Source organism: Pinus tabuliformis, chromosome 9, assembly GCF_031772625.1.
Source record: "Pinus tabuliformis cultivar Carrire ecotype Pingquan chromosome 9, CPIR1, whole genome shotgun sequence".
NCBI classification, from domain to species: domain Eukaryota; kingdom Viridiplantae; phylum Streptophyta; class Pinopsida; order Pinales; family Pinaceae; genus Pinus; species Pinus tabuliformis.
The window spans coordinates 1,713,596,157-1,713,623,469 of NC_142307.1; the positions used below are offsets into that span (position 1 = coordinate 1,713,596,157).

Here is a 27,313-nt window from a genome sequence, read left to right on the forward strand (position 1 = left end):
TGTCACAACCAAATTTATAATGCATCACTTATTATATTTAAGTTTGGTTAAGGCTAACCTAGTCAACCTAGGCTCATAACTCTTTGGGGAATGTGCCCTACCCCTTGTGTTGGGATGAGTATTTCATTATCTGGAATCTCTTTTAATTGGCTCTCTATTTGTTTAGCCAATACCTCTGTTAATTGTGCTCTTAATTTATTTAATTCTCCAACATCATCCTTAATAGAGCTTACTAGTTGTCTAAGTATATTTCTTTTATTTTTAAGCTCATTTTATTTCTGCCTTACTTGCTTTTCTATCCATTTCATCTACATTTTTTGGAGAAGACTTCTGATAGTACCTGGCAGTCTGGGCTTGTTCCGATGAAGTAGCTGTAGAAGGAGAATCGTGTCTCTGATCAGGAATCATATGTCTTTCATAATAATCTAGAGAATCCGCCACACTGGGCTGCTGTAGGGATATGAGTTGATCAGCGAGCTGATCAATGTGTTCTTAATATTGACGACAAAGGGTAAAGTCACCAGCAAAGAGAGACTAGTGAATGCTTTAAAGCAGAAACATTAGTGAACATTAAGCATTTTGAAAGAAAACTATGATCTGAACAAGAAGAAGCTGAATCATTTGGAAGAGTAACCTGACCAAACTAATGTTGTATATCTTCAGTTTCAGAGTTAGAAGAAGATGCAGAGACTGAAAAATATTCACCATCAGAACTGTAATGGGATACTTGTTCCCATTCCTCTGGTTCATAAGCAGATTGGAAATATCCATGAGTTTTTGTTGGTACTTAGACTTCTGTTTCTGAGGACAACTGATGGCCCAATGATCTTTCCTTTTGCATATAAAACAAATAGAAGTCTTGGATGGACTCATTCTTTTCTTGAAAATAAATTTCGATCTGGCTGGAGTAGATGATTAGATCCCTTCTTTTTGAAGAATTTAGATATTTTTGAACAAGAATATTTACACTGGTTGCAAGAACAATTCTTGCCTGTAAAAGAAGAGGACTGTTTATATCTTTTATCTTTTCCTTTATGACAACCAAAATGGTAAGTCTCAGCATAAGTATTGCAGATGTCAAGATTAAGCCCTAACTGCTTTATTATATTCTTTTGAACCTTTCTTCTGAGCATTCCTTTTGCAATGCAATTATAATTTGATCTTGTAGTTCTGCCAAAGAAATATCTTCAATATTTATTTTGTTCAATTCCATATTTTCTTTGACAACACCAGGAAGCCTTCCTGGCATGGATGCCGAATAGTGCCTAAGATAAGCAGTATTATCGGGATTTGGAGTCTTATATAGTAGACTTTGCATTATGCAATAAAAATCAGAAAGCTGTTTAATATTGCAAAGTCACTGTGACATATACAACTGAGCATAGTGATCAGTTGAGGGAGGAGTAACACCATAAAATTCTCTCATTAATGCTCCATTAGTTTTTTAGATTCTATAATGCTTATTTTTTCTTCATGTCGGAGACGATCCCACTATAATCTCACTACTCCTGTGAATCCCCAAGTAATTCTTAATGCTAATTCCTGCCATGAAATTCGTTGCTTGTATTGGGCCTTCCGTGTCATGGCCCATGCATTTAGTCTTTAAATAGTCATCAAAACTTCATCTTTTGGTTTGCAATTAAGATTAATTATAGGAGCATGATCTTGTTTTTCCTTGCTCCAGGCAGGATAATTGTCAGTATTAGAGGGATCATAGGGAACCTTAGAATTTGAGCCATATTTCATTTTACACCATTTCTCCGAGGCAGATTCAAAAGGTTCAAAACCCTTATGTTCACCATTAGTTCTTGGCATTTTAACCTGAAAATTTTCAAACCCCTAATGTTCCCTTTTCTTGGAAGATTCTGGATCTTCCTCCCTCTTAACCATGTTTATTTGAGGAAAATTCTTGACTGTAATAATTCAAAATTTTCATGAGCCAAGCTGAGTGCTTTCTTTATTTTTTCTACTTCTACTGGCCCATAGCTTAGTTTTTTCTGAATTATATCAGAAGAAATAGTAATAAATGGAGACTTGAATACTTGCTTTTCATATTCTCTAATATTTATTGGAGATGATGGCTCTATATCTGGCAAAGAAGCCTTCAAGTCGGCCAAAACATACATAATGATAACTAACTTTTCTTGGATGTCTTCTATGCTTTGCTGATGTTGTTTCTGTAATTCATCAAGAGAACTGACCAAAGAATGTGATTCAGCCAATGTTCTTTAGTCTTTATAACATCTTGAGCCAAAGCATCAATATTTTGTGCAAGACAAAGAGATTGATATTTGTTATAGTTTTGTAACTTGATAAGTTCAGATGGCTCTATTTCTGAGGGTTTTCTATAATGTAGAAATTCAAGATCTGACACTAATGCTCCATCTGCAAATTTTGGATAGAATTCCTGTGGCCAAGTTTTCTTTCTTGAAAATATGCTTTTCTTTCACCTTCCTTTTTCCCTAGGAAGGGCACTAGACAACATCTTCATCTCTTTGGTTGGAATTATTATCTAAACGCATTCTGGACAGTCTGAATGCTGCCCATTATGACCATCCACTGTAGAGGGAAGAGACTTGGTAACTTCAAAAGCTTTGGTTTGCACATGAGGAGTAGCATTTGATGAAGAAGAGGCTTTAGATGCCTCTGAACAATATTTACATGAGAAGGAAGTAATCTATGTGACTGTATATGGGCTCTAAGATCAGAATTAGGAATAGTTATACGAGGGGTAGGAATAATTTTGTTGGATTGTGATCATCCTAATCTTAGCAGTCGGGAGCATGTCTTGGACTTTGAGAGGAAGTAGGTCATAATCTAATTACTGGACCAGCAGCTGTTTCAGCAACTTGCAATTTTCGAGGTTCACTTTCCAAAAGGTATTTTTGGCTTAATGGTTGGTATGTATGTATCCACTCCTCACGAAGAGTAAGTGTTGAATATCCAATGGTTATGGGAGGAGCATTTCCAGTGCCAACTAGCACACCTTCAAATTGTGCATGGTTAAGCAATTTAGGATTAAAAGCTGGCATAGTTGTAGATACTAAGGGGAGACAAACAGTGGAATGAAGCTGGGCAATTTCAGAGCAAGGGGTAATATTGAAGCCAGAAAATTGGATGTATGCTTGTAGTAATTCATTAATACAAGGGTCTGTTAGAGAGACTTGACAACACAGTGTAATCGAGGACCAAACAGGGCCATTGTGCAGAGGGCCCTCAAATCCTCCCAATAAAGCATCTGTGAATTTCTTGTGACACAGGAGAGACATAAAACATTATGTCTTGGAAGGACTAAAGGATTTATTCCAAACTGGATCAGGTCGAGATGTACATGGCTGTAGTCTTGAGCTAATCTCCTTTTAACGTCTTCTTATTTCCATCAAAGGGATTTGATATACTGGCTGAGATAAGGAAATTGGAACATTGATAGAAGTAAAATGAAATAGACTTGTAGCACGGAATTGAAACATAGGAAAATCATAAATTTTTTCAAATGCAATAGGAGGGAGTTCCCATTGGGGTTAGGTTTTGTACTCCTGGGCAACAAGTTTGGAATCATATAATTTATCATGAGAGAGCCTATTAAGGATCATGGGGATCCAAGAGTGCTGTGTCTTTTTAGATGATGCATTCTCATTGAATGAACTACTTCTTGCCGTTTCTTCTACTGGGACCTCTCTGTACACTGTTTTACGTAAATAGGAAAGAAGGTCTATAGAAGTAAGTAAGAAATGCAGCACTCGGACTAATAATAGCACTTCTGGCCTTCAAACGTCCAACTCCTCAGTGGTTGCATACAACAGGTTCTTCAATTTCATGTCTTGCTTACTAGACAGTTACAACACACCGCTCAAATACTTTTGGAGGTGATATATGGAAATAAACACTGCCTTTGACACCAGAATTACCAGGATCTTAGACACATCGTAGACACAGTAGATAGCAGATATCAATGGTACACAAGTCACAGGGGATAGACAAGATCACAAAAGCAGTCACAGAAACAGGTACAGTAAATATGCCAGGACTTCCAAGGATAACAATGTGAGAATTCTTATTATTATTATATGAACATTGCAAAAGTTTAGTAAGCTTTTGCTCCTCAGGATCCTCTGATGAGGTAAGAGAAGAGGATATGCTCCAGAATATACAAGACAATAGGACTTTTAGGAGTTCAGATATCTTTTGTTGCTTAGGATTCTCTAATAAGGCAAGAGGAGAGCATACACTTTTGAATATACAAGACTTTGAGACACATGGTATACAAAGCTTGGACACATTGGAAGCACACATACTCTTGAAGACTCTTTGGGATGCGATACCCGAATGGTGAGGCTTACCCTTATTTATACAAGAGTTGAGGCGGTGGAAGAAGCCTCTCGAATTACTATTAAAGATTCCCTTTGTTATCATATCAGACCATATATGTACTGATTAACAGAATCTTGTGCAAAATAGATTTACATAGTGGATTTTGTCAGCTCGGACAACTCACAGAAACCAAATAATACAAAGTGGAGTGATTTTGGCCACCCATGAAACCATGTGATAGAATATTTTCTTGAGAGTTTATGTACAATAAAATATTAAGATCTTGCATGCCGTCCATCATGCTTCCTCATCTGAAGATGTCAGTAAGAAATCTCTGGGATCATTGATGTCATCTATGCAAGGTGGAGCATACATATTAAATTTTTGAAAGGTGACATATACACGCTGGGCACATATTCATTTGATGGGGCTGCAATTTCTCCGATGAAGTTGCTTCAAACTCTAAAATGAGGATAACCAGGTGGTTCTTCATGAGTTAGTTCCAATTCTGATCCTTTATACTTGATTTGGAATTGAAACCATGCTTCTGATTTTGCAACTTCCTCCATATCTTGGTGTAGTAAATAGATGAATTGTGGGGGAGTTAAAGATAAAACTGACTCATCTCTGGGACAATATTTGTACATTACAATTTGAAACCATGGACTCCAAAGGGAGAAAGGACTTGAAAGTTGAGACTTCTCCACATGACATATACATTGTGACACACCTATACTTCTTTACATATCTAAACAAGGTGCAATAGTCCATATAACTGATATATGGGTCAAAGACTAATATATATCTGGTATATGGGATGTGGGTATGACTATAGACTAGCTTAATGGACCTATAATAGGGATCATTTAGACTCTTATTCAGCCAATGTTTTAAAATTTTATGGAGTACCAGAGACGGTAAACAATACATGTTGGACCAAAACATGACCAACACAAACAATATCTACAAGATGCACAAATGAGAACCCATCGAAAACCATGAGGAGCTTCATGTGGTGTAGAAGTAACCCAATCTTCTCTTGTTAAAGCCTTGATCTCTTGAGCTTTGCTTCCTTCTCTGGTTAAAAGATCTGCAATGTAATTATCTTTACCAACTTTAAGGAAAATGTCACTTTTACTTTAAGAATTTAACATTACCATGAATTGCATAGCAATAATAGGGTCATAGGCTTCATTATTAGGTCGAGGGCCATAGGCTTGAATATTAGGCTAGCCTAGGGAAGAGTAAGAAGTGGGCCAACCAACTAAAAAATAAAAAAATAAAAGAAGGTAAAATTTTTCTGCACAGAACTGGCCTATTCTGGTTTGGAGGCCCGGTTTAGACCGGTTTTGGGCCAAAAACGGTCGGACTGGCTGGTTCCACCGGTTCCTGTCCGGTTTTGATAACATTGGACACAACTTAATGGCCTAACAACTTGGTTAAGGATAATTGACAAGTTTAATTATTTAGCACAACTTGTTTAGATTTCTTGAGATTATCAATTAGAGACCAATGCCTTAGGAGTCAAATTATTAACTTGCACAATATAGATTAAAATCCAAGACATTGGATGAACAGTTGCCATTAGGATGAAAACTATCCTAGCTAAAACTAAGTGAGATGCAAGCTCTTGGTTAATTTTAGTTAGAATGTCTATTCTAGGTAAATCCTTTTCCTTCAATTGTTTTGAAGTTAGTCTCAAATGTAGGTTGTAGAGAGAAGTCCAAAGGAAGGAGGCTAAGGCCTCATTAACGATAGCTCCCGTGGAGTTCTAACCACCCAATTGCCTCCGTTCCTACAAGGGATTGCCCGCAAGAGATTGCCTCCGTTCCTTGGAGGTATATTTTAAATATGCGCTTCTAATCCTAGAATGAAATGCAAAATGCGAGTGAAGACTTCAGTGAGACAATTAAATAGATTAAGTACTCCAATAAGACAAGTTATTTCAGAGAGATCACAATTAGCCAAAGGGCTTGTGACAAGTTTGACACTTGAAGCTAACGATTTCAAGGAATTGTTTTGTGATTAGCAATATTATATGATCAAAGTTTGCTTATACAATTAACAAGAGAAACCTTTGAAATAACAATGCTTTAAGATATGATGCCCAAAGTGACAAGATCTCTCAAAGGAAAATACTTTGAATTACTCCAATGATTCAATGCTTACCAATGATATCCAATTATTTAGCAATCCAACAAATGAAACAAATGACAAGATCAATTATCAACTAAGAGAGAGTGATAACATCCACCACAATGTTTATTCGAATTAGGATACCGATGCTTATTACAATGATCAATTAAAGGACAATTATCTTAATATCAGTGTTTTACAACTCGGACTCGGACTCCGACTTGGCCGAGGATTGACTCCGACTCCGACTCCGAAACGGTAATGACTCGGCCGGCTCGATTTCAATGACTCGGTCGTTGTAAAAAATACATTAAATATTTATTTTTTTTATAAAAAAACATAATTTTAAAGATTTTAAACATAATTTTAAAGAAAACCATTCCTATCTATGTGATATCCTATCTATGTGATGTCCCATTCCTATCTATGTGATATCTGCAGCTATCATGCTATGACAGCATATCCATTGATGGGATTCACTCTACATTAATACTCTCCTAACACAGTTGGCATAGGAATTGCAAGCCTAAACTCCAATTTTGAATCTCAAAAACATGACTGTGACAATAACACTTTAATCCCTTGCTTACTTCTGAGTCTTAATTGTGTAAGGAGCTCACATGCCTCTGTGGTGGAAGGTATCATAGAAAAATAATTGAGGCCGAGACAGTATTATGCTACAATACCAGTTAAATTAAGTGTGTAGGCCTGTCCAAGTTCCTTTGAGTTTGAAAGGCTTAATAAGTTAATACTATTGAAGACCTAAGTCTTTTAGTTTGGTTCGAGCTTCTTAAAAATTGAAGCCTCCTTCTCTGAGCATTATTTGAATTTTGAAGTATATTGATCACAATTTCATGTGCGAGCATCTCTGTGACATTGAAAGTCCAACCTTAGACATGAAAGTGGCTCAGCACATTGTCAACAGAAGATACCCACAGTCTGTTTAGGGCCGCATACTATTTGTTATTGTCTCACTCATCCAACCTAAAAGTTAAAAATTTCAATACTCTTATTCTAGTTATCATTCTTTGTCCAGACTCCAACCATCACCTAATTATATCTTAACTTGTAACCATAATTCTTGCATGTTGTAATCCATTCGATTCAGCCAAACTATAAATAATCTCAGCAGTGTAGATTTCGGTCTCCTGTAGAATTTTGATAATATATCCTTGATACATCCTGTAGCTATTGTATCTCTCAAAATAACCTCATATGGCATACTATAACTTAGGATAACACATACTACAGTAATTCAAAATTTCAAACACCTGTAAATTGAGTAATATATATAGTAGCTCTTGGACTACTTAAACTGAGATCATCAACCAATAGATGTAGTCTTTGGACCTTGCAGACATGCCTTAGCCAAGTATAAGATAAATTACCTTTTATTGCAACTTGGATTTAGAAAGGCTTTGAATGGTGCCATAACATGACTCCTTAGATCCCACAGTGATATCATTTGGATATGTGTCCTAGCTCAGCTAGGATATGTATTACAATTCTCCTTAACAGAGGTCTGGACTCTGGACATGAATGCCATACGAGATCAAGAAACACTCTTCAACAAGGATTTAAACTATACCTGATAATGGAGGGTCCAGCAGAGTTCTAATACTCTTTTTAAGGTCATCTTCAATGGAACACCAAAGTCCTTTCTTTGTTGAGGCTTGACCTTTATATAGAAGAGAGCAGACTTTTCAAGACAACAGGCCAAATCAACTTCCTCAAGGTCAGTTGATCCTTCTCACTGCATAAGATATGAAATTGTATAAAGGATATCGGCCTCGGTAACAGAGATCTGCACTTTTGAAGACACAGTATCTTAGTAATCAACAAAATTATACACCGTTAAGACTGCTTCTCTTAATGATGCTACTATAGGGGTCCAAGGTAAGTTACAGAATAGAGAATTCAAAACTGAAAGAGGATAAATGTTGATGTTGATGCCTGTAGATTTCCATCATTCCTATGTGACCAAATGTTTACTGATATACGGTAAGATTTCAATATAGATATTGCCCCTTGTGACTCGGCCGAGTCATATCAAACCCGGCCGGGTTGACCGAGTCACACATGACTCGGCCGAGTCATGTGTGACTCGGTCCACCGGGCCGGTTACTTGGCCGAGTCACTCCAGCAGGTAATGAACCGGTTCGAAACGGCAGAGTCGGATTCGAAACGGCCGGCTTGTAAAACACTGCTTAATATGAGATTGCCAACAGTGATTTTCCAATGAGATTACCACTTTGAAAATAATCAACTTCTTATACAAGCAATCACTTTAACACTTTACCACTAGCTTAGGAGCACTTAGATATGAGTTCTTATGAGTGTCAAGCCTTAGCGCAAAGATAATTTACTGCTGTAACCTTGTATATCAGACTTTAATGAACATATATCAGATCTATTTTCATTTATATCAGACTTCCAATTTCATTTAGCACATCAATGATTGAGAGCATATAAATTGATTAGCCTTTTATGTTAAGTGTGCAATGTTCTTAGGATTATGTGAAGATTTTTTAGAGCACTTTAGAGATGATTTTATGAGAATAGTACCACTACTACAAGGCTACTTCAGATCTGATCATGAAAACAATGAGGAGAATAAAGGGGTAAGAGAGCAAACCCTAGGCCTAGAGGCCTTGCGAATGGATTTATTGAGTTAGGCCTTTTCAACCACCTGCAACAAAAATGTTAGCTTGAAAATTATAGATCAGCCCTCTTATGATTTGAAGTTAGGGCTTCTAGGGCTGATTGGTAGATTGGTGAGGCTTCAAGGCCTTGAGATGCTTCCTCAACGAATGACAAGTCTGCAAAACCAAGTGTTAGCTTGAAAACACAATGGATTAATGGCAAAACAATTATGGAAATCAACTCAAACCCTTTCCAAACTTACCGTAAGTCTGCAACCACAAATATTAGCCCCAGAATGTGCCAAGCTTAGAAATATGCCAAGAAATGACTGCGTCTATGGGAGAGAAGGCCAACTAGGCCTGTGGCTTAGGGCTACAAGCCCACAAACGGTTGCGGCTAGGGGTAATCAAGCCCGAAAGTGTTGCGGCTGCCAAGAAAAATTTCTTTGAGGCCTGTAGCTAGAGGAAAAAGCCCTCAAAAGGGCCGCCACTAGAGAAAGAAGCCCTATTAGGGCTTTGACTAAGGGAATTAGTCCCCTTAGGGGCTGCGGCCAAGCAAAATAGGCCCACAAAGGGTAGTGTCTAGGCCTAAAAGGCCTTAAAAACCACGTGGCTAGCCAAAATAGGCCACGACTCCCTACAACAACAAAATTTTAAATTTTTACCTCAAAAAATCACTGCAAAATTGCCTCCAAGGGTTGTGACCCTCCTTTCTTGGCTGAGCATTGAGCAACTAGGGCTTGGAAGGGCTATTTCTTACCCTCTAGGGACTAGATCAACCCTCAAAACCCCAATAATTTCTTCCTTTAGCTTGGACGACTTGCTCAAAGGGCAACCCTCAAAACGCTAGCCGTCTAGGCTAGGCAAGGCTACTAGCTTTTCAAAGTTAAAATCTCTTCAAATCCTTTAGCCAATGTCCCTGCAAAAATGAGAAATATAGAGCCAAGAACCCAATATACACAAAAATCCCCAAAACCCCAATAGTTATAAAAATAAAAGGTTAGTATTTAAAAATGCAAGGGTTAGTGGAAAAATAATTTTACAAATATGTACAAAATAAGCTTTTCTCTCATTAGCATATTAAACTTTATGGCACAAGTAAATAAATTTGAAGATAAATTTTTGCAAAGCCCTCTTGCATAAAATTTTCGTTATATCAAGATTTGGAGCCCAACAAGGGTGTGATCCCCTCACAGTCTGTGAACTTGGAAGCCAAGGGTTGGAGCAACTTGTAACTCAATGCACTTCAAATGATATTAAACAAAAGGGGTTTGATTCATACGATAGATCTATAAATCTGGAGATACCTACCAGACTTCTCTAGCTCTAGGGTGTTTACTCTCGCCCGACACCTAAAGCAAGATACCTGTGCTAATAGATGTTCCTACTACTAGAAATTGAAATAATAATCAATGTTATAATAGTTTAGAGCATATCAATAAAACATCCAACACATATCACAGATCAACAAATGAGAGATACCTTGAATTGAAGACTTTTTATTGAGTGCAAAGAAATTCCAGCAGAGTCTTGCTCAGTACATCAGATGATCATTATATCATCCAAAGATGAAATGAGGAGTTTCATAGCTTCCTTATATATAAAATGAGAGAAGAAAATCCCTACAAGTGGAAAATAATAGTTAGTTGGCTTGATCCTCGTCAAAATAATCTCATCCTCAATCTTCCTCTGAAATAACTTGATCTCCTTCATCGATTGAACTTAATTTTTTATTTCTGAAGGAAAATTCGAATATCTCTTAAAATCCCTTTTTTCCTTATCCAAAAAATAATATTTTGGACTTTTATCCTCAAAAAATTCACTTTGACCGTACCACCAAGGTCGAAGGGGTCAATTTCTCTTCAAAAATTGATTTTTCCCTTGGTGGAGGATCTCCAAAATTTATTCTTTTTTGACCCATGAATTTTTGATGATTTTCCACTTGGAGAGAATTTAATTTCTCTCAAATTATTTTTTTGACTAAAAAATAATTAATTTTCTGGCTAATTATTTCTTTTTATTTTTGCTAGAAAAATTAATTAAAAGACTCAAGAGGGGAATAAATATTTTTCCACCCTCTAAGTGTATCTATAATAAAATAATTTAGCCATGGTGTCTAAATATGAGTAACCATGCACTAAATTATTCCTAGACACACTTTTACATCAAATAATTACAATATCAACCCTTAGAAGGGGAAATACACATTTGACATAGACCCTCAAGACTTTACCCAATTTTGCGACAAGACACATGATCTAGTATGAAAAATACATAGACTCGATAAACACTATGACTCACCTAAGACCTTGTCAAAGAGTTCCATTCTAGATTTGGGGTATATTTGGGAGAAACTATGCTGATTATCCGTGTTTACAAACACACATAATTCAGGGAGGTTAAAAAACTCCTAGGATGAAATCCTTTGAGAAGAATCATAGGCTTACCTAGGTGTTATTACATGGCTTAATAGTCATACTAGAATCATTTACAACATAAAATTTCAAAAAATGGGTTTACAATGATAAAAATGATGCTGAATGATGACAATGATTTCTGAAAAAATTTGTTCACTGCTTTGTATTCTACTTCTCGGATTGTTGACATGTACATGGTCAACAACGTCACTTGGGTAAACCCTTAGGTAGTTTGTGTTTGAAGATGGCATTCTATGCTAAGCACTTCATGGTGATAAAGGATGGACTCATTTGACCCCATTACATGCTTCACCATTAGACATATGTGCTTTGGATCCCATTGGGGTAGCTCAGAGTTGGCTCCCATAGATTGCAGATCAAGGTTGACCCCCAAATTGACTGATCATACATGATTTGCGAATTGTGCTATTTGTGATAAATTGAGACTGAGGAGCATTTCATCTTCTGTTGCCCCAATTATCACGAGGTCTATGGGAGATTTCATTACTTTAGGGGGATCCAAACCCTATCCGATTTCTTACAATACTTTGACTAGAGTTGTCTAGCCCTTTACATACAAGTGGTTGTTAAACTTCGTGCCCATATGCTCCACCTCCTCCTAGACTAGATCCTGTTTAGCGAATTATGTCCTTTGTCATGCTGTTGCAATCAACCAGGGGAATCAAGACATAGATTGATAGCAACATTGACTTGGACTCCAAATCGTGCAATCTCGAGGGACCATTCCCCTTCCCCCAGAGAGCTCAAAGAAATCGCCAAACCAGAGCTCTTACTAGCAAGCAATTGAGGTGTTGGAAAATGCAAAGTGGCAACTATTAATTCAATTTTCCTTAACCTTAATATTTGCTTGTGAACTTTGTTAGTATTCTTATGTTCTTTATTTAGATATTTTCATCAAACAAATATCAAGAACATAAATAGTAACAACATAGGACATATAAATTAGGCTATCAGCTAGGGCGAAACCCCTCCAAGGGGAAAAGCCGAAAAGCTCTTCTCTTCCTGTAGAATCTGCTTCAAATAAGACAACAAGGACCTAAACCCTAGACCAAGTCCTCCAAAGCTAGCCCTTCCAGAAAGTACTTCCTTGATATAGCACCAACTAGCTACAAACTTCAATTTCGGCCCTGTAGTTGCTATAAAAACCCTAACTCAACTCTTCAAGAAGCCTTCCTTGATCAAGACAACTTCTTCCAAGGTCAATGAAGTCAAACCAGAGTATTTTTCTCTCCTAGTTACTTGATACGCTACTGGAACTTGGACCAACAATTTCCGCCTTGTTGGAATGCAGAGACATTAATCCTTCACACGTGAGAGAGAGAGCCCAAAAACAAGATTTTCGTCCTCCTTTCTTCTTCTAGACCTTTGCTATCTTCTTCTCCTGCTTCCCAGCTACAGATTGAACTTCCTTCTTGAGATCGAATTTGTGAGTGAGTGGATTGCAAATGAGGTCTAACTGCTCTTTTATATAGCCTTTCCAAGGGGTCGAATTCCCTCCTTTAGGCTGTGTTGTCGCCAAAAGTGTACACCAGGGGCTACAACGCACAGTGCAAGAGTGTACTCCGTTTAGACTCTCTCTTAGCTAAGTCAAGGGTGGTAGTCCTTAAAGGTAAATGGAAGAGGAAAACTTGTTGGAACAACAAGTTCTAGGAGATTAAGGGCAAGATCAATACCTCTCCAGGCAACTTGAGATTAATTGGCAAGTGTGTTTATTAAATGAGAAAAAGTAAATCTTAACAAGATGAAGTTATTAAGGATAATGAGGCAATAGCGAGATTACTAGATGTAGACCAGTGCCTAAAGAACAATGTTCAATATAAATTATATGACTTGCACAACATGAAAACTTCAAGTTACTAGATTAGCAGTGTTGCAAGAAAGTTAGTTTAATTGATCAAGATATCCAAGAATGTGAGCATAAGTGAAGTAAGAACAATTGCAAGAAAGAAACTTATACCTCCAATATAATTATGGCATTCAAATAAGCTCGCAATTATAAAGTAAGCCCACAATTCCCTTTTTATTAAAAATTGTAGAAGAAACCCTTTAGAAGAGTTTAAAAACCAGTAAGGAGGATTTATAAAATAAATAACTTTAATAGCAAATATCCTCTCCTCAAAAGTATTAATAAGAGAAATATCTTTAAAGATTAAAATGAGAATATTTCTCTCAATAAAGAGGAAATCCATTTTCCTTCAGAGTAACTTATTCTCCCTTCCAAGGTATCTTTCATTTAATAAATTAAGAGAGTTTTTTTTAATATTTTTCTCTAACTTTTGCAAAGGTGTTTATATATAAAAATTTAAATAGCCCTTCTCTAAAGTTAATGAGGGAAATTCCTATGGCAAATTTTACAAATTTTTTAATACAATATTTCTCCCAAAGAAAATTGACTTCCTTAAAGTGAAATTAAAATGATAAATTTTTTAATATAATTTATAATTTCCTCCCAAATGATAATTTCACTTTGTATTTCGTTCAAAACTTAGTATATTTCTCTTTATAAATGAAATGACTTTCCCAAATGAAATACGCTCCTAAAAAAAATTTGACTCATAGGCTCAAGGAGGAAAATTACACAATGGATGAGGGTAAAAATCATGCGGCTAGGATATAGAAGCTTCTAAGAAATTAAATTTTAAAACCCCATGTCTTGAATGCTTGAATCGAAACAGGAATTTCGCTCAAAATTTTTACAGATTTTCGCTCATGGCATTTTGCTTGCAGCTGAAGAGAAATGTGCTTAGATTTGAAGGCAACTTCCACAAATTTAAAGCTTTAGAGCCAACACAAATTTCGCTTTGAATTTCTCCTTGGAAGAAATTCTACTTTTCTCAAACCCCAAGGGATTATGCTCATAAAAAGGGAGAAAGCATTGCGACTTAGGAAGATGTCAATGACTTTCTCAATTAAATCTGATTTTGCTTTCAACAAAGGGAAAGACTTCCGAAAACTTTAAACGACCTTGATAGAGAGAAGCAACCGAAAAAGAATTTCGATTTTGAAGTTATAAGGGTCTCAAAGTAATGTTCAAACCACAAACTTGATGCACAGACCCAAAACAAAATCGCAGAATTTTCTGAAGCTAAGAACCCTTGGACGAATTCGTTTTTGAAGGCAAATGGGCCTTTGAAAACCCCAGATGGTCTCTCAAAAATGATAGACGACATTCAAAATTCCTTTGCTACCCTTGAAACCCTGGCCGTTTGGGCTGGGAGGCAGTTTAGAGCTTCAGGAAAATTGTTTATCCTTGTAGTTCTAGAGATCAAATTTGCAAACAATAAATATGAATATATCCAAGCTAGAAATTTGATTTCCTCTTTAGATTTGTAGAAACTTTTGTATGGGCCCTGGGGTGAAGTAGTAATCCTTCTGCCATATAATGAGGAAAGGGTTCTGAGCAAGGGCTTGACTTCAGAAAATCTTCCCTGCAAACAAATTATTTATGGATAAATTCAAAATTGAAACCCTCTCTCTCGCCTTCAAATTTGTTAGAAAACACAAGGCAGAAACCCCAAGCAAAGTATATACAATAAAAATGATATTATATAAGGTTAGGATACATACAAATATTATTTTGCAAGGATTAGTAAACATTTTCAAAGAATGGAATTATTTACAAACTTTTAGTGATGGATCAAAGGATTATGATTCCAACTCCAATCCTTGATTATTAAATAAAAGCTCTTTTATTAGCAAATCTATCAATTGGAGCACCATATATAAAAGATTTTAAGATATAAATTAGTTTAAATGAGTCCCTAGTCAAGAAACCTTGCAAGAGAAACTTCGTTAGATAAGTCTTGGGATTTAATCAGAAAGGTTCTTCAGTTTTTCTGACTTGGGAGTTTATTGGTCCAACCTATGACTTCCCCTCACACCCAAGTTTTCGAATATAAAAGATCTCTGCACATTCAAATCAAGTTGTCAGATCGATAGAGATATAAAACAACACTATAATCCTAAGAAATAGACATACCTACTAATTTAATTGAATTAAAATGCTATCTTAGATCCATTAACTTAAAGCAAGATACTTGTACAATAGATTATTCTCAAAGGCTAAAAATCAACTTCTTAAAATATACTTCAACAAAGCATTAAAAACAATATTACCATAAGAAATAGGAGAGAAACACCACAATCAATGAAAACCCCAAAGACTTTGCGTTATTATTATTCCAGAAAAATTACAAAAGAGCTTCAAGAGCTAGTAGACGATTCAAATATCAGATCCTTTGTGAGGCAAATTATCTCCAATTTATAGATAAATTCTCTAAATGGCTAGTTGGCTTGATCCTCTTTCAAAGTAATCTTGATCGTTGATAAAGATTTAATTATTTTTTAATTTCCACCTTCGAAATATTTAGTTTTTGATGAATTTTCAAATTTCTCTTTTAATTCATTTTTAATTAGCTCATAAATAATTATTTTGAGCTAATTTCCTCAAAAAAATTGACTTTGACTTAACCACCAAGGCCTAAGGGTCCAAAATTTATTTAAATTTTCAATATTCCCTTAGTGGGAGACCTCTAAAAATTAATTTTTCTAGAACCCACGAATCTTTTATTTTGGAGAATTTATTTTTCCTAAGACTTAATTTTGACTCTAGTTAATTAAATTTATGGCTTAGGAGTTTTAATTTATAGTTGCCAGAAAATTTAAGTAATTCACACATGAGGGGATTAATAATTTTTTTAACCCTCTAATATTTTAGCACGATGGCTAAAATATTATTTACATAAGATAATTACATTTCAATCTTCAAAGTGGGAAAACCCATTCGTTATAGACCCTCAATTATTTTATCCAATTCTGCGACTCAATATGATCTAGTAGACGAAGTGATTTATAATAAAATAATTTAGCCAAATAGCTAAAATTATTTCAAATTACTTTTACAAAAGATTTAATTGGTGTGAAAATTTCTAACCTGAAATTCTACAGCAACAACTCATTTATTTCACCTACTTATTCTTCACAATAATTTATTTACGAAATCCCTTCAACAAATATTAAAATCAATTCTACTGCAGTTATCACATAATTACACAAAGAAAATACATACACAAGAACCAATCACATCAACACAATTGTTTTTGGACAATTGTCCCCGGAAAAACCCAATGTGGGAAAACCGGTGCAACAGATGAGGGTTTTATTAATCTTCAGCAACAATCGCTTTTACAAGGAATAATTTTATAGAGAACCTGAGAGAAAACACTTGAGACTTTCCCCTAGAAACTTTCTGACACTTTGGAGACCCTTCTCCCACTTCTGTGTCACCTTTGCGTCACTCAATGTGGCTCAACGTGGCTCTGAGTGGCTCTGCGTCCCTCTGCGTCAGCCTGCGTGAGGGCTACGTCTCCCCTGGATTGCGTCTCCCTCTGCGCTGTCTCTCAATGTCCCTGCGTCACCTCCTCCTCAGTCACTGACTGCTGCTGATACCCTCCTCTTCCTCCACCCTGCAACTCTCCCTCTGAAATCGATCTCCTTCTCTTGAGAATTGATTTTCCTTGAGACATTGAGTATCTGCCAGTGTATCTGCAAATGATCTTCCAGTCTTCTCTTATACTTTTCCTGTTGATGAATCAATGACCGAGATTAAGTCTCTAGTCAACGTCTAAGATTAAAACAGACTTGATCCTGGTCTCTTAGAAGCTTCTCACCCTCATCTTTATCAATACCCATTAATATTTTTATTTTCTAAAGTTTAGACTTAGGAACCCATTAAAAATAATAATTTTTTTAATAACTACTCATCTGGGTGGAATTTCTCCAAACAATTTCTGGGTCTTATAGATCTCATGTGCCTTAGCCTCTCCACCAAATTTAAGGCTAGAGCACATCCGATGCTACCAAAAATCAATAATTAGAACACTAGGACTCACCTAAGTTCTTGACGACAAAATCCACCCTAGCTTTGGGGTGAGGCTGGAGGGAAAAACTCTGCCGATCATCTGTGTAGATAAATCAGTGAGACGAAAAACCTCCTAGGTTGGAAATCGTCACCAAAATAATAGGCTTACCTAGGTTGTTACATACATTTATGGTCATACTAAGATCATTTACATTACAAACTTATAGAATGGGTTTACAACTTTGACAAACTGACGACTGATGATGATGAATCTAGGATGATCTAAATGCTTGAGCATGATGGATTTTTTTTGCGAAAATGTGTACTACTATAGGGTAGTTGACATGGAGTGGTCAACATTTGGCTCTACTTGTGGACACATTGCTTCACCAAAGGAATGTGAGAATCCATAATCTGCACCCAAGCATCACACAAATTCATATAAGTAGCGTCCATCCGAATATAATCCAAAAATCATCATATAGCATTAAGTACATGAAATAGAAGCTTTGAAACGTAAATCTAACCTAAAGACAAAAGTGAAACTTAACCTATGAAACAAAATGCTGAAATGAAAACTACTTTAACAACATAAATAAATAACAAGGAGTAGGGTTAGAAATACAATACAGAGGATGCCCTATGGCATCAGATGTGTTCAATGAAGTCCTTCTTGAGCATCTGCCTACTCTTTGGCAGATCCATAGGTTGTTTCTCTGATGTGCCATGTGCAATCCTAATGATTTTAGGACTCTAACTTATCCCAATGTTATGCTGTATAAGGACATCAAATTTATCAAGCTTCTTTCTTTTTCTCTTCTGCTTCATCCTTTTTCTTTGTGGTGGGCTGTGATGTTGATGACGTAGAACATTCTGCGTGATCTTGAAAATTTTCAAATGAAGTATCCAAGATATTTGTGAGATTCCTTTTTTCATTCAGCATCTTCTCTGTCAAGGGTGATGGATTAACCTGATTTCTTTCAATTTTCCTTTTATGGTATCGCTTTCATTCAACCACCTTTCAATGGACCAAATTACCTCCTCATAATAAGATGGAGCTTGATTTAGCGAACTGGGAGGCTTATGATCTATTGATGACTCTTTATTATCTGAATTCGGTTGGAACTTCTATATATGTGATCTTTCCATTTTGTTCAACTTATTCTGAATAACAATCATTTGATCAGAATGCTTAACTTCTATGACACTAATTTCCTTTGCAACTTGATTTCATAGCTTTTATTAATCGTACTTGTTTTTCTTCCATGGCCAACAACCTGTTCTGAAGAGATATCTAACTAGTTTCCAACTTTCCATGTCCTTGATCATTATGTTATGATTTACTTGAATAACACTCATTTCTTTCACATGATTTGCTTCCACGGTAATCAAATGACTTTGCATGGTGGCTATCTGATTAGACATTAAATTCCATGATTTTTATTTCCTTAACATGTTTTTCTTCTATACCCAACAACTTGTTCTGAAGAATGATCTAATTAGCTTCTATGGAACTCATTTCTTTGGCGTGATCGACTATTTATTTTGCTTGATTAAGTTCCATATTCTTGATGAGTTGAGCTTGGTTAACCTCCATACTCTTAATTACACGTGCTTGATTTAGTTACATATCTTTAACCATTTGAGTTAACTCCTTGATGAAATCATTTTCAACTTCTTTAGTTTCCTTTACTTCAGCTTTCTGTTTGACCTTTTGTTTATCTCCATATTTATTTTCAAAGGCCTTAATGATTGATTGTAAAGACTTGAAGCTGTTAGCAAGTAAATCTTTTGTGAACCATTCCAGAGCATCCTCGCCTAGGGTGAAAACAAAGAGCCTCATCTTCACGTCTTCATGGTTAGTAGATGGGTCCAAGTTGCTCACACAAAGGTTAACATTCCTGAGGTGAGTCTCGACACTAAGGGCATTGTTACCTTGAAAAAGAGGCAACTTATCGATGGCTTCAATGGATTCATTTGAAATATCATGTAGAAAACCATCTATGTTATTGAAATCACAAGGGGTGAATAGGCCAAAAACATCCATGATGTCTTGCTTAAAGGGAAAAGGAGGGGCCAAATGGATACTAGAGAGAGATCCTTGCTCAAAAAAATCAAGAGATTCACATGAAGGGAGCTTCTAGCAGAAATTCTTGTAAGAAATGAAAGAAGTGGAGTCACCACTTGAACATGAATCTAGCTCCAAGATCCAAAAGGCAAAAACCGAAAGGTTAGTCAGGGAGAAACAAATGGATATCAGGGAGGGATTTTTGTCTGAGAAATAATGAATGAATGAGTGGAGTTGCCACCCAAACAGGAAACCAATCAAAATGTCCAGGTGCTAAAGGTGCAAATAGAGAAGATGAAAGGATTAGTGAGATGACGAAAGACAAGGTGGCATAAAGATAAAGAGATATAATGGCGCCAATAAATGTGGCGTTGGCGGGATAAATGAAAAGATGAGAAATGAGAAGATGAAGAGATTAAGACAAATGTCGCAAAGCCAAGGTCCAATAAATTGGTCCTCGACAACGACGCCAAAAAATCGTTGGACCAAAGATAGAAAAACTCTATCCCTGACAATGACGCCAAAAAATGTTGTTGCCCAAAGGGCACACCAAGGGCTACAACGCTTAGGGCAAGGGCTGCCACTCTAATCCTTGCCCACTCCATTTAGACTATCTCCTAGCTAAGTCAAGGGGGGTAATCCCTAATGGTAAATGGAAGAGGAAAAGTTGTTGGAACAACAAGTTCTAGGAGATTAAGGGCAAGATTAATACCTCTCCAAGCAACTTGAGATTAATTAGCAAGTGCGTTTATTAAATGAGCAAAGTAAATCTTAAAAGGATGAAATAATTAAGGATATTGAGGCAATAGCGAGATTAATAGATATAGAATAGTGCCTAATGAATAATGTTCAATATAAATCATATCACTTGCACAACATGAAAACTTCAAGTTACTAGATTAGTAGTGTTGCGAGAAGAAAGTTAGTTTAACTGATCAAGATAACCAAGAATGTGAGCATTAAAGTGAAGTAAGAACAATTGCAAGAAAGAGATTTATACATATATACGGCTTGAGTGGGCCTAATGGTTAAGAGCATGTGCTTCCTCCTAAGAGGTCACAGGTTCAAAACCAGCGGGGGTAGAGCATGTATGCTTTCGTAGACTTAACATTCAAATCACTACGCGGAGGTGGGTCCCTTGGCCCACAAACAAGGGGGTCTCATACACCATTGTGGTGTTTGGCTTGGTCGTGACCTTAAAATTGGATAATAATAATAATAATTATGGCATTCAAAAAGCTCGCAATTATAAAGTAAGCCCACAATTCCCTTTTTATTAGAAATTGTAAAAGAAACCCTGTAGAAGAGTTTAAAAACCTTTAAAGAGGATTTATAAAATAAATAACTTTAATAGCAAATATCCTTTCCTCAAAAGTATCGATAAGAGAAATATTTTTAAAAATTAAAATGAAAATATTTCTCTCAATAAAGAGGAATTCGACTTTCCTTGAAAGTAACTTTTCTCCCTTCCAAAGTACATTTCCTTTAATAAATTATGAGAGGGTTTTTTAAACTTTTGAAAAAGGGGTTAATGAGGGAAATTCCTATAGCAAATTTTACAATTTTTTTAATAGAATATTTCTCCCAAAGAAAATTGACTTTTCCTCAAAGTGAAATTAAAATGAATTTTTTTAATATAATTTATAATTTCCTCCAAAATGATAATTTCGCTTTGTGTTTCATTCAAAACTTAAGATATTTTTCTTTATAAATGAAATGACTTCCCCAAATGAAATACGCTCCTAAAAATTTTTGACGCACAATCCCAAGGAGGAAAATCACGCAACGGATGAGGGAAAAATTCACGTGGCTAGGAGATAGAAGCTTCTAGGAAATTAAATTTTAAAACCCCATGTCTCGAATGCTTGAATTGAAACAAGAGTTTCGCCCAAAATGTTTACAAATTTCGCTCATGGCATTTTGCTTGTAGCTGAAGTGAAATGTGCTCAACTTTGAAGGCAATTTCCACAGATTTAAAGCTTCAGAGCCAACAAAAATTTCACTTTGAATGTTTCCTTGGAAGAAATTCTAATTTTCTCAAACCCCAAGGGATTTACGCTCATGAAAAGGGAGAAAGCATTGCGGCTTAGGAAGATTTTAACGACTTTCTCAATCAAATCCGATTTTGCTTTCAACAGAGGGAAAGACTTTCGCAAATTTTAAACGGCCTTGACATAGAGAAGCAATCCAAAAAGAAATTCGATTTTGAAGTTATAAGGGTCTCCAAATAATGTTCAAACCACAAACTCGATGCACAAACCCAAAACAAAATTGCAGAAATTTATGAAGGTAAGAACCCTTGGAGAAATTTTGTTTTTGAGGCAAATGGGCCTTTGAAAACCCCAGACAGTCTCTCAAAAATGATAAACGACATTCAAAATTCCTTTGCTACCCTTGAAACCCTAGCCGTTTGGGCTAGGAGGCAGTTTAGGGCTTCAGAAAAATTGGTTATCCTTGTAGTTCTAGAGATCAAACCTATAAACAATAAATATGAATATATCCAAGCCATAAATTCGATGCCCTCTTCAGATCTGTAGAAAAAATTGTATTGGGTGAAGTAGTAATCCTCCTGCCATATAATGGGGAAATGGTTTTGAGCAAGGGCTTGAATTCACAAAATCTTCCATGCAAACAAATTATTTACGGATAAATTCAAAATCGATACCCTCTCTCTTGCCTTCAATATGCCAGAAAACACAAGGCAAAAACCCCAAGAAAAATATATGCAATAAAAAATATATTATACAAGGTTAGGATACAAACAAATATTATTTTGCAAGGATTAGTAAATATTTATAAAGAATGGAATTATTTACAAATTTCTAGTGATGGATCAAAGGATTACGAGTCCAACTCCAATCCTTTATTGTTAAATAAAAGCTCTTTTATTAGCAAATCTATCAATTGGAGCACCATATATAAAAGATTTTAAGATATAAATGAGTTTAAATGAGGCACTAGCCAAGAAACCCTGCAAGAGAAACTTCGTTAGATAAGTCTTGAGATTTAATCAGGAAGGCTCTTCAGTTCTTATGCCTTGGGAGTTGGCTGGTCCAACTGAGGACTTCTCTTCACGCCCATGTTTTCGAATATAAAAGATCTCTGCACATTCAAATCAAGTTGTCAGATCGATAGAGATATAAAACAACACTATAATGCTAAAAAATTAGGGATACCTGCTAATTTACTTGAAGTAAAATGCTATCTTAGATCCATTAACATGAGCAAGATAATTATGCAATAGATTATTCCCAAAGGCTAAAAATCAACAACATTTTAAAATAAACTTCAGTAGAGCATTAAGAACAGTATTACCATAAGAAACAAGAGAGAAACACCACCATCAATGAAAACCCCAAAGACTTTGCGTTATTATTATTTCAGAAAAATTACAAGAGAGTTTCAAAGGCTAGTACACGATTCAAAGATTAGATCCTTTGTTAGACAAATGACTTCTAATTTATAGATAAATTTTCGAAACGGCTAGTTGGCTTGATCCTTGTCAAAGTAATTTCAATTGCTGATAAAGATTTAATTATCTTTTAATCTCCACCATTGAAATATTTTTTTTTGAGGAATTTTCAAATTTATCTTTTAATTCCTTTTTAATTAGCTCAAAATTAATTATTTTGAGCTAATTTCCTCAAAAAATTGACTTTGACTTAACCACCAAGGCTCAAGAGTCCAAAATTTCTTGAAATTTTCAATATTCCCTTGGTGGGGGATTTGCAAAAATTAATTTCTCTAGAACCTACAAATTTTTTGTTTTGAAGAAATTATTTTTCCTAAGATTTAATTTTGACTCTAACTAATTAAATTTCTGGCTTAGGATTTTTAATTTATTTTTGCCAGAAAATTTGATTAATTGACATATGAGGGGATTAATAATTTTTTCCAATCCTCTAATATTTTAGCGCCATGGTTAAAATATTATTTATATAAGAGAATTACATTTCAACCCTCAAAGGGGGAAAACCCATTCGTTATAAACCCTCAATTATTTTACCCAATTTTGCAACTCAATATGATCTAGCAGACCAAGTGCTTTGCGATAAAATAATTTAGCCAATTAGCTAAAATGATTTCTAGATCACTTTTATAGAAGAGTCGATTAGAACACTAAGATTCACCTAAGATCTTGATGACAAAATCTACCCTAGCTTTGAGGTGACGCTGGAAGAAAAAACTATTCCGATCATCTGTGTTTAGAAACATAGATGAATCAGTGAGACAAAATACCTTAGGTTGGATATTGTCACCAAAATAATAGCGTCTTACCTGAGGTGTTACCTACATTTATGGTCATACGAAGATCATTTACATTACAAATTTACAGAATGGGTTTAAAACTTTGATAATCTGGCGACTGATGATGATAAATCCAGGATGATCTGAATGCTCGAGCATGATGGAATTTCTTTGCGAAAATGTGTCAATAGGCTGATTGGAAGCTGCTAGGGCCGACCTCGACTTTTTGGGTTTCTATGACTTTTTGGACAAAAACATAATCTTTTTCCAATTACATTTTGCCTGAAAGGGTCTTATAATCCTATGACCTAACAAACCCTAGAAGTATGAAGAACACGATTTTACCTAGAAAACCATGAATAATGAGCATGAAACACATGCTTTAAAATAATAAACTTTTATTTTCTTATTTTGTTTGTTACATAAGATACATATTGAAATGAGTAACAAAAACAATTATGAAGACCAAAACTAGTTACATTTCCAACATGAGGTCCCCATGATAGCAAAGGTGGGTTACTTCTTTCCAATAAAAACACAATATATGATTTGGATCTTCCCCCAACTCTCCCTTGGGGATTCATTCTATCTTGGGTTTTCTTCATTTGGCCTTGTGTGTTAGGACTCATGAGAGACAACTCTAATGGACCGTAATCCAGGTGTTAAAAATATTGTAGCTTGGACAGGTGTTCTAGCCTTGAGAGGAGTCAATAAGGTTAAGAACACAAAGAAATTAATTATCTCCAAGTCCATATAATTTTTCCTAAGTTTCATTGAGGGAAAATGTCTTAATTAAGTTAATTAATGATTTTTTAATATTTCCTAAGTTAACACTTAATAAATTGGTTAATTAATTGACATTAGTTGAGATAAAGTTGATTTACCTCTAGAAGCTTTTTGAAAGTTTCTAAGATGATCTTAGCCATTGATTGGGACAAGATAACGCCCAATATTGGCCATTCATTTGTGAATGAGAGATTATAAAGGGATATCAATGGGCAACATTGGAGCACATTGAGTTGAGTATTGTTGGGTGAGTTTTCAGTGAAACACCAGGAGGGTTTCAGCAATATTAATTGAGAAGGATATTTTTGGGGTTTATTCTTCATCCGAGAGACATCTAGCTTCTAGGTCGTGAAGGGGCCATGCAATTTGCCAGAGGAGACCAAGTTCTTCTAGGGCCGCATGTGTGGGCGAAGAGAGAGGGCCATACAATGACTAAGTTGCTTTCAGAGGGCCATTTGGTTTGTAGAAGGAAGACTCTGGGGTTTTTCTAGTCGATTTGATCAATAGGGGTGAAGATTGATTTGGCGGTGCGCAAGCAGTAAATGTAATTTCTCATTAGCAGATTTGCTGAAGATTTAATAATAAAACCCTCATCCTGAAAACTGGTTTTCCCCATCTTGGGGTTTTTCTAGAGACATTTGTCCAAAAATATGTGTTATTTGTGTGATTGGTTTCTCGTATATTCTGCTGCATTTTAATTTGGTGAATGGTCCTGTTCATGTTTTTATTCATTACTTTCAGCTGAAAATTTAATTTTGCTGTGTATAAGTAATCAAAATAATTTACTGGGTTAATAGCACCTTTTGGGTAGTGGAAATTTCACACTAGGCCCTGTCTCCTTTCTGTGGCTGCCCGCATTTGGAGTTGAAAGTTTTCCATGTTTTAGTAATATAGACCTTTTGCTTTTACTTTATCTTTTGTTCTTTATGTAGGAGACTGTTTGGTACGGTTGCTTGTATTGACATCATTCTACTCAAAAGTCCCATTGATGTACTTTTGTGGTCATTTGTTGGACATTAATACAATTATCTTATCTTATCTTTTGAAAGGAACCTCAGAGTGAGGGAGGAAAAATAATTACAAGAGAAAGGAGCAGAAGACTTGTCAGAGTGAAAGGCTTGCAACAAAAACTTGTCAAAAAAATGCATCCAGTGATTTCAACCAATGTTGTATGAGTGAATCAATCCACCATTTAGAAAGAGGGAAAACATTAGGGTTTGGGTTTCTAACGTTCCAACACCTGTTTGACTTATTAGTTTTAGGCATACGCATTATACAAGTCTGTTGAGATTTCACTACACTCACAATCTTACATGGTTGTCCGTCAAGAGAAAAGTAGATATTTTTGCCAGAAACAAATGCTATGACAATAGATGAGTACTTTGCTTGCAACACCTGTGTGTTATGATACCCAGCCTTTGGAGAGCTATACTAAATGATGCATATATCTATTGGCAAAAGTATGCACCTGTGAATATGTGCAACCTTTCTTTTAAGTTACATTGGAATTTTTGACATGTCAGGCACTGAAATTGTATGTAAATTCCACGACTCCAATATCTCTTTCTTGGCTGTTTCTTCATGAGCTTTTTCTTGGTCATATCTCTGACATTTTGAATATATTGATGACAATGTTGAATGATGAAGCATACGATGATGGTGCTATTCTGAGAGTCGTCATGTATTTGACTATCCTGAAACCTCATGTGAGGCTCTTACGATCTATAGCAATACTATAATGCATTTTTTGCATTATTTTATTAATGCTTTTGTTCACCTATCCTTAGGACCATCTAGAAGTTAGTAAATGCTAAATACCCTTTCAACATTCTAAATCTGATAGCTTCCTTGGTTTACTATTCTTATCTGTCTATGCATGTTACCCATATATTCAAGTTACCATGTAATAATCCCCAGTGTGAATTTGTAGGCCCTTTTATTAAAAGGTGATTAACACTGATTCGTTGAGGAAATGCAATTCACTGTTTTGTTTTCATTTGAAAATTCCTGGGAAATTGCAGCTTGGAATTACCCATGACAACCTAAAACATACTTAAACATTTCATGTGCATAGTTAATAGGTTTTTCCAGCATTCTGATGTATATCATTGAAAAATTGTGGCTTCTTGCAGATTTGAGGCTCACATGGAAATTCATGTTGGATCTGTCGATGAGGATGAAGATGAGCAGGGCATTGCCCATATGATTGAGCATGTTGCTTTCCTTGGAAGTAAGAAGCGTGAGAAACTTCTTGGTACAGGAGCTCGGTCTAATGCATACACAGATTTTCATCATACTGTGTTTCATGTCCATTCTCCTTTCATGAGCAAGGTTGGATATCTTCCAAAAATTTAATACTGTTTTTCTGCTAATTTTAGCCAAAGAAGACATGTTAGAGCCAACTAATTTTGTAGATTGTTCAGATGATGTTTTACATGCATGATGCTTTTAGTGGTTTTAAGAGAAGACCACACAAATACATGGGAGTGAGAGAGAGAGAAACAGAAAGATTTGATTTGATTTTAATATTAATAAATTGGTTGATAGGACAGAAACGTTGTATTGCCAGGCAAATCTTTACTGAGGGTGCAGTTACCCAAGATATATTTGAGAGAAGGCTTTCTTCAAGCCTTATCGAGCTAAGGATCTGTCATTGCACTATATCTCATTCAATACAGTTATACTTACAACCTTGCAATTACAAGACATATCACTGTAGTATATTGCATACTGACTTTGCACCTTCAACACTTTATTAAACTTACACGGGTCACTGAATTTAAGCCGACTTATGCTTGAGTACACCAAGATAACTTACATGCTA

At 35.7% G+C, this 27,313-nt stretch overlaps 1 protein-coding gene across 1 annotated transcript in view; it reads left to right on the forward strand.

Annotated features, from left to right (window-relative positions):
- LOC149155551 (stromal processing peptidase, chloroplastic-like) overlaps positions 1-27,313 on the forward strand; it is a 335,427-nt gene that overhangs the window by 45,514 nt on the left and 262,600 nt on the right. The window contains exon 4 of the mRNA XM_089445700.1: positions 26,622-26,820. Within this exon, the coding sequence (XP_089301826.1) occupies positions 26,622-26,820 (199 nt within the window). The remainder of the gene's footprint in view (positions 1-26,621; positions 26,821-27,313) is intronic.